The sequence below is a fragment of the Phallusia mammillata genome, chromosome 6 (assembly GCF_965637545.1).
Source record: "Phallusia mammillata chromosome 6, kaPhaMamm4.hap1.1, whole genome shotgun sequence".
Taxonomy (NCBI): domain Eukaryota; kingdom Metazoa; phylum Chordata; class Ascidiacea; order Phlebobranchia; family Ascidiidae; genus Phallusia; species Phallusia mammillata.
In genome coordinates this window covers 2,103,035-2,111,657 of record NC_137257.1, presented here as the reverse complement: position 1 = coordinate 2,111,657, position 8,623 = coordinate 2,103,035, and the positions used below count along the sequence as shown (strand labels likewise).

Sequence of the window (8,623 nt, the reverse complement as noted above, 5' to 3'; positions counted from 1 at the left end):
GTTCGCACCGGTTCTATAGAACCATTTCCCGAAACTTTATGAGATCAGCGAACCGGTTAGCATTACTGGTTACTGTCAATCGACTTTTTGTAACAGAACCTGCTGAAAAATATGACTTTTGTGATAGAACCGGCTGACAACAAATTTGGATCCCACCGCTGCCTATATTTGCTGTCTTGTTAAGTCGTACAAGTTACATCATGAGTCAAGGTTACTTGTTGTCAACGATCCTGGGTTTCAAAGAATTTGCTGTACAGGAATTTCCACAACCTGGTCAAGTGGCATTGTTCTTGTGAGCGAGTGATATGACGTTGGGTCGTTTCCTGCGCAAGGTTGTTGATGGGGGAAAAACCCAAATCGTTGCATGTCGTCTGATAGCAAACAAATTGTAGGTACAAAAAAAACATTAAGATAGGTTATTTTTAGACCTAAAACTTTATCACTGAAGATTTTTGCCTGCATTTGGGATTTTCATGTTCGAAACCATTATTTGATAACTCGCATCAGATTGATGTTAGCAATTTATCACGAAAATGGGAACTAAAATTTGAAGGCTCATTTATCGTTAACTCAGAAAAAGATGCTTTTGTTTGTTAACCTTAATTAAGGTTTGTTCAGGTCTGTTATGGGCAAACAAATATAGCATAGCACCTGGTAAGTTCGTGATTAATGTAAGCCTAAAAAAGAAACAAAAATAGAAGCACTTTAAGTCGTAATGAAACGCCTGGTATTCATTAAGTTCCAGGAACAAATTCCAACATTATTGGCGACCGGTCAACTTGGCAAACACGTTCAGTTATCAAACTGCACTTCCCGGAAAAGGCATGGATATCCAAATTTGCTGTCGGGCATGGAAGGAAGCGTTTTCAACAGGTCGCTTGTCACGTGCGTCTAAGTTCTGGCCAAACGAAAGGTCGTACATCGAACCAAGATAACACAAACATACATTTACCATTAGCCCGATCAGCAGGGTTTGCTGTGTAGTTCAGGTAGCTGATGTTTGGATACACATACGTACAACAAGTACAGTATATGTGTAGTGAAAAAGTTAAAATATAAATTGCAACAATAGGCTGACCGCCTACGTTTAGGTGCAAAAAATGCATGAAAAAAAGTAACAATCAACACTTTCATTGCATTAAAGTAATGTGCTATTTCTGTGAGAAATTCATTTTAACTTTATTTGCGTAATTAAAAAATGCATATTCCTCCAAGAAAATAAATTTCTTGATCTGAAAATGCATTGCCAAACAACTAAATACGTAGCCTACCTAAAAAAATGATTGCAGCATTACTTTGAAACTTCAATCACTGGCATTTTAGCAAACTCGGCAATCGACGGGAAAATAAACAGCGTGCAAATCCATGCTACGTGACCACAACTTGTTGACTCGCTAGGATCCCTTCAAAGATCAACAGACTGTCGGTAACGCCCCTTTTAATGGAATCTTGTTTTATTGCCTGCAAAGACAGCCTACAGCATTCCTACTTATGGCACAACTGGAAAGAGTGTGATTGCAACGTTTAGGAGGTTACAGGCTTAATTGAATTAATCTTTCGTGTGCAAGTCCTTGATAAGCAACATTCCGATACTTCGGGCCCTAAGCAAACCGGTGTCCAGCAATCAAGCTCTCCTGCAAACGTGCTGGTCAAAATACACACAGGGCGTACAAAATTTGAAGCACATCTTTGCATACAGCACACTGACTGCTGTGGCTTAATTAGTGTCTGATATGCATGTTAATTTTTACTATGCATAAGCAATCTAATAGAATATGAACTTTATGAAATTTGAATAACAGTAAATATGATCAGAAGGACATTGTGATAGATGTGCAAACAAGAAAATCACTCGTCTGGGCATTGCAAAAAGTTGTTTAGATTCAGTCTTTCAACAGGGCTTTCACCAACACATATATTTGTAAAAAGGAGTAAAATCGCAAAATTGTAGTCGCTACCAGTTACGAAATAGATCTAATATTGACATTTGTTTGCCCAAAACCATTTCCAGATACAATTTTGAGCCGTCGTATAGTTTCTTACTACGCGGCGGGCATCAATCGATAGGCGCGGAGCGCTCCTCCTTGTTTCTTTTTGCAATTTGTTGCTCCCTCGACAGCGCGGATTCATCACGGCATGCAACGTGACGTAATGGAAAATTTCTTTGCCGCTTAAACCGGGTGTCTGGCTAACGTTGCCACCATACCGTTTTTTACTCTAGAAGAGACGTGTCGTTTTCAGTGCTTTAAGGTTTCACATTTAGCTGCTCGAAAGCTTTGACCTTCACCTTCAAGTCACCTGAAAAGCACGTGGTCGCAAAGTTAAAGGTAAGTTCATGCAGTGTTTGTTTTTTGCCATTTTCGAAGTCTAGGCTTAACTTAATATAAGGTCAAAAAAGTGAAACCATGTGCTGAAAAACTTAACTGGCTCTGCTTATATACGAAACTTGATTGAAACCGAAGGGTACTACCCAACAGTTGGGTGAAATTCATGAATTCAGCAACGTGTTGTGTTGTTTAGTGCCAAAACAACCAGTTTTTTGGCAAAACATCATAAAAATTACCAAGCACGGACACAAACAACTATGCAACATGTTGATTTGTTGTTATTACCAGCAATTCCGCGTGTTGGTAGTTAATATTTGACTAGAGAGAGGCCTGTCATTCCGCTCTACACCCAGCGCAGTCTGGGTCTGCCGCGGAAATTTTCCACTAGCCTTCCATTCACGAATAGCGATGAACAATACACGCTAAGAGCGTATAGCCTAGCTCTTTTGCCTGAACTTTGCTTTGTTTACCCCTGTGCGGTGTTAAAACGTAAGTACCAGAGGGGATTTTAATCTGGGCTAGCAACTATGCACGTGCTAGGGTCGTAACATCACTGTGGAAAAGTTTTCAAAAAATTTAAGTGTACTGTGTGTTGCAATAGGCTTCTGAAGTTAAATTTCAACTAAATTGACCCTTATAACTGGAAATTTTAACGTATTTTCATCATTTCTGTCACGTTGGACACTTTCCATTAAGGCTTTAAGATTTGTATGGTTAAAAATAACATTTTGAACTAATTTTTCATGTAAAATTCGTGATGCCAGTTTTAAGTTCAACAACAAAAACGTAGACGAAATTATTTCACTTTTTACACTTTGTAGAAACAAAACTGGTCGCTGTAATACACTGCTGAAACGCCTAGTCTAAAAACAAAAGGCGGAAGTGATTGCGGGCATTTTCATCTTTGGCTTTATTTGCTACGTTTCCATATTTGTCGGATGGCACGCCAAACAAGGACCTATAGAATTAATTTCATTTTGTCGCTTAAATCGCAAGCGACCACGAAGCTATCGATTTGTTGGCAAAACGTTTACGTGTTCTAGTTGTCCACTTTAAACCGCTTTGAAATAAAAGTGTGTATTGTTCAGCATTAGGCGCTGTGGTATAACGTTTAGCGAAACTTTGTGTTATTCATACGTTAATAAAACCAATTTTAATGACAACCAGTAGAGTTACCAGAAAATACCAGTCCTATACTGGCATCACTTTTCAACAGATTTCAGCCTTTATAGGGGCACGACTAGTAAAATACACATTTCCCCCATTTACCACCTGGCAAATTGTGCCTATGACGTCACAACGTGCCGTTGTGTCTACGTCATGCGGCGCCTGGCTTTTGACACTGCCCGCGAATTGTTTTAGCAAGACGACTCGGTTTCGTATTCAAAATCGGATTTGTTTACCGCGGCGTCGCGAGAACGTTCGCTTTTTTAACAAACCTAGGTGGGTTAAACAGCCTGTTGCTACTCCGTTCCCCTTTCTCTTATCCGCGGTTAACCTGCCTTACCGTTTCGTTCGTGGGTTTGTTGGCGAAGGCTGACCCACTTTTGTTTTTTTGCCCTGTTACGTCAGAATGGAATCCGGGAGCGCCGTAGCGACAAATTCACTCAACTGTCGTTTCCGGTTTGCTTGTGACTAAAAGTGTGGTTAAACATTGAAGACCGCTTAAACTATGCCCGGTGTGTTCCTGCCGTCTAGCCAGACTTATCAGGAAGCGACTGTTAGGTGTAACGTCGCAACGAATTTTAATCCTAAAGGCAAAACACAGTGGTTATTATCATGATTACCAGGTACCCAATTCTCTTAATGCCCTTTCATAACCCTTAAAGGAATTAAACTGTTTTGCCTGAAAGGCCTTTTCTAAGAAACATCTCTTCTAAAATTGTTTGTTTGACTTATTTCTTTGCTCAAACAAGAAATAGTTTAAATGTTAGTTTAAAAAAGCTAGACAGTTTAAATCTTTTTACAGAACAGGATACCAATAATCTAATATAGAGTGAATTCTTGAACAGTAACATATGGCTGATGTGGTGTCTTGGTACCTTTGGGCCAGTTTGAACCGACAGCTGTCATGTTTTCGCCCTATGCGCTGCGTTTTCCAGTCAACAATGCGGATCTAATTGCTGGTAACTTTATTGTAAGAATCCTAAATTGACTCAAGGCGACAATCTTCTAGCAAAGACCCCGGGTAACAACGAAAATGATAATCGCTTTTTGGAAGTCAACCTTTCGCACAACGGCGGTTGTTCTGTGATGGAGGGATTAGCAATTTTGCATTGCCAGCGGCGTTTCATGCTGAGAACGCGTTCTTTTTTTCGCACCAACGCTGCCTGATTGTAGGGAGAAAATCCAAAGCCAGACGATTGAACGTTTGTTCGGTCAAACCACAACAATCCTATTTGCACCCCAAAGCCGCGATAAACGTCTTAAACTGGACATCCGATAAAAGGCTTGGGCGAGCCCTTCTCATGCAGTTTCGTTCCTGTTTACTGCGTTTCAGATCACGCGCGTTTGCCCGCCTCTCTCTCTCTCTCTTTTGCTTGGCGTGCTGACGTCGTCCTACGTCACAGCTTTTTTTCTTTTTTCAGCAGAGCACGTCGGTATTTATACTCCACGTCGACGCTGCCAAACCAAGCAGTTCAAAAGCACCAGCACTACAGTAGAGAAACCAAAGCGACATCGGCAAGAGATTATAAAGACGACAACGTGTTGAGAGGAGTTAAAAGTTACACAGAAGTGAAATAATGGGTCAGAAAACATCCAGCGACAGGCGTTTGCCGTTCATCGAGCCTCTGATAGCCCGTACAGCACTGAGACATGCTTCGGTAGGAAACCGCAACGGCTCAAGAGACGTTACATCGCCACCAAAACGCAGCCGAAGACACAGTAACCGCGACGGTCACCATAGAAGGAATACTAATCATGGCCATTCGAACAGATATTCGGCATCGGGAATGCAATCAGAATGTCCGCACAGGTTAGTACTGCAGTATACTGTTTTCTGTAAAGGGTATGTGCTAAATGATCAGTTTAAAGTGAAGTTTAAATGCCTTGTAAACACGTTGTAAGCAAATAGAAGTTCTATTTTCACATGGTGCTAAAACGGAAGTGTATGTGAAATGTTTTACATGCACAAAACCTTATGAAAGTTCATGTATTAATGTGTTAAACCTTGGGGTTTTAACTTGTAAAGAAATTCTTCACTTTATAATCCAGTAAAATCATGCTATTAGCTGGTACAAGTGTTTATAGTTTGTGGTTTGTGTTTGTGCAAACAACAGCATTTCATAGCAGAGTGTAAATAGCCTTTCGCGTTACTGAACTATTTATATTGCCTGTACAGATTGGACGTGCTACTCGATATGCCAGCGGTCGGCCCCGAAATACAGAAGCAACATGGCTGGAATTCAGAAGATAAGAGCATCAACGTGTTCGTGAAAGAAGGTGATCTAATCATGCACAGACATCCCGTGGCCCAATCCACAGACGGGGCGCGCGGAAAGGTCGGTTACACCAGAGGACTACATTGCTGGGAAGTAACATGGAACACGAGGCAACGTGGAACCCACGCGATGGTTGGCGTGTGCACTGGTGATGCCCCTCTCACTTGTATGGGTTACCGTTCACTTGTGGGACAAAACAACGAGTCCTGGGGTTGGGACCTCGGCAGGAACAAGCTTTTCCACGGCGGTAAAGTCCACCGGAACGAAAAGAAAACCTATCCCGCTTTCCTGGAGTCCGACGAAAACTTCGTTGTGCCCGAGAAAGTACTTGTTGTACTCGACATGGACGAAGGCACGTTAAGCTTCGTTGCTGACAAACAGTACCTTGGAGTAGCTTTCCGTGGACTTAAAGGGAAGACTCTATACCCGGTGATTAGCTGTGTTTGGGGGCATTGCGAAGTTGGCATTCGATACATCAACGGCCTCGATCGTAAGTTTAACATTTGGTTTATTTATTTGAGCTAAACCTCTAGTCGGCAAACATGGCACTTAGGCTTAGTTGTAGCCCGAAGCAACGATGACACATTAAGATAAGAGCAAGGCATAATAATCTGGCTTTAACGTAAATTGGACGATGTCTGTTCCTAAAGTTCAACTTTTAGTATTTACCAATCCGACCTGTTTGTTATGTAACACAGCCGTTATGACGGCACACGTCATGGTCTCTTGAGCTGAAAAACTGTTTTTCGTGCTACTTTGCTCCGTAAATAGTAGACGTGCAGTCATTCATAAGATGTTTACCAGGCAAAACCCTTGTGCGCTGTGGTGCCTAACCTAATTTGTAGGCTTGGGCACAGTGAATGCGCTTTATGGTATTTAGGGCTGGCGATTATTTGTAATTGCTTGTCTGAGAAAATAACTAGACATTCAAAAAACGTGGCATTCACCGGCGCGTTTATGCGAACCCGGTTTACTCTTAATCCACTGACGTTGTTAATTGTTGGTAAACACCTTTTTAGAAGGAACTGTTCGAGACAGCTAATTGCACCGGTGTCTAGCCCACCACTTTACCACATAATTAATGATCTGTTCTCTTTACAGCTGCACCTCTACCACTAGCAGAACTGTGCCGTCGAAGAATCCGTATGTCTGTGGGACAAAAACACTTACATGAAGTCAGTGAGTTGCCACTGCCCCATCTATTGAAGGAATACGTCCTCTACCGGTGATTTAATCACTGCGTTTTGTTGTAAACCTTCTCGCGAGCCTCTATACACGGTGCTTAGCATTATTTCGCAAAGGTCCCACAAAACTGTTTCTCTACACGTTGTTACCGTTGTTTCCTTTTTGTCCTCTTTATTTCTCGGCCCTTCTTAGTAACCAATGTGCAATATCGCAAAAGATAATGTCTCCGCTTCAACTGAATATTGTAAAACGGTATGGGTAAGAAGACATTTTAAATCTGAACAGAATTATTTCACATACGACTAAACGAAGATTTTTAGCGGAAGTTTTTAATGCTTGAATGATTATAACCGTGCATGCCCTCGTTAGCATCTAACGCCACATTTTATTTCCTGCACGATTCTTAGCAGAGCGAAAACACGTTCCCAATTTACACTTATACTTCTCACTTTATATGTCAGAAAACTGTGCGACTGTACCCAATTAGCTTTCGCACCATGTTTTTGCTCCTATGCTGTCGTTATTATTATTATTTTTCTAACGTTACAGTTTTTCTTTTTGCCTTGCTACGTGTTCTCGAAAAAATGTTTTTAACTTCGGCAATTTTTGTTTTTTATTTTATTCTCTCCACACTTAATAAAGTGCCCAACTAAAGGAAAGCTCAAAGCCTTGTTTGTGTCCAGTACAGCCAGCTGTTTTGTAAGGAGTCTAGTGTTATCTGGTGTTCCTAGGGCGGCGTTAAAGAATTGATAACAAAAAGCCAACTTTCAACACCTTAAAAGTGCTGAGTCGACTTCTGTTTAAACGCAGCTGTGAAAAGTTAAGATTATAGCTGATTGTTGTAAAACCATTTGTAACACACGTTGGATATGTGCGATATATTAAATTTTTCTGCGTGGTTTAAAACAGTTGTAGGAACTGCGATTATTGTTTTTAAGAGACCTGACATCTTTGCGTGAAAAACAATGTCGGCAAGTCGCAAGCCAGCCATAACACATATAGGAACTGCACAAAATATCAGTTAAATTTTGTTACGAGGTTTAAAAAATTTACAGAAATGTGATTTTTGTGTTTATTGGTCAGACAAGCGCGTATGAAAATCACTGAGCACAGCCCACGTAGAAGCTAACCAAAACATGTTTGGCAGCAAGTGACGGTCACAGTAGACTCGCAATCCAAAGAATCCTCCACTGACAAGAAAAACGGAAGTATTACATAAAATATCTCTGGTATTCCATCTCGCCTTAAGCGTTAGTGTGCAAAAACCTGCGTAATTGTGGTGTCTTTCAGGGAAAGCAAAGACCAAAACAAACTACAGTTTCTCAGCACGCCTGTAGCAGTGCTTTGGCCCAGAAAGGTCGGCGAAGGAACGTTGCTTCAGGGATTTATTTTGTTGTTTACGCTGTGCCCAGCAGTGGCTGGTGAACTACAACGTTTGGTCTTCACTTGTTTGTTATTCGCGAATGAACCGCGTTGCATAAAAAGCCGCATAATCCTGTTAGCAAGCAATTCACACGACACAATGGGCCAGTGTGACAAATAATTGACTGCTAATCTCAATTGTGACTTTAGATTTGGATCTGGTTTCAATCATGTCTAAATATTTGCACTAATGACGAAGTGACAACGGGGTTTTTTGAACCTTTGTGTCTTTTGCACTTCGAGGCC

The 8,623-nt window shown here is 41.1% G+C and overlaps 1 protein-coding gene across 1 annotated transcript; it reads left to right on the top strand.

Moving 5' to 3' along the window:
• The first annotated feature begins 2,190 nt into the window (after window positions 1–2,190).
• Window positions 2,191–7,614, top strand: LOC145232412 (SPRY domain-containing SOCS box protein 1-like). Its single transcript, XM_080097025.1, has 4 exons — window positions 2,191–2,327; window positions 4,916–5,304; window positions 5,671–6,260; window positions 6,872–7,614. Exons 2-4 carry the CDS (start codon window positions 5,072–5,074, stop codon window positions 6,997–6,999), a joined length of 951 nt encoding a protein of 316 aa, XP_079953151.1. The 5' UTR covers window positions 2,191–2,327; window positions 4,916–5,071; the 3' UTR covers window positions 7,000–7,614.
• Window positions 7,615–8,623: the final 1,009 nt, after the last annotated feature.

Coding starts and splice junctions, on each gene's coding strand:
- LOC145232412 (XM_080097025.1), top strand. CDS start 5,072: ATGGGTCAGAAAACATCCAGCGACAGGCGTTTGCCGTTCATCGAGCCT. Junction 5,305..5,670: donor CAATCAGAATGTCCGCACAG/GTTAGTACTGCA, acceptor TTGCCTGTACAG/ATTGGACGTGCTACTCGATA. Junction 6,261..6,871: donor ATACATCAACGGCCTCGATC/GTAAGTTTAACA, acceptor TTCTCTTTACAG/CTGCACCTCTACCACTAGCA.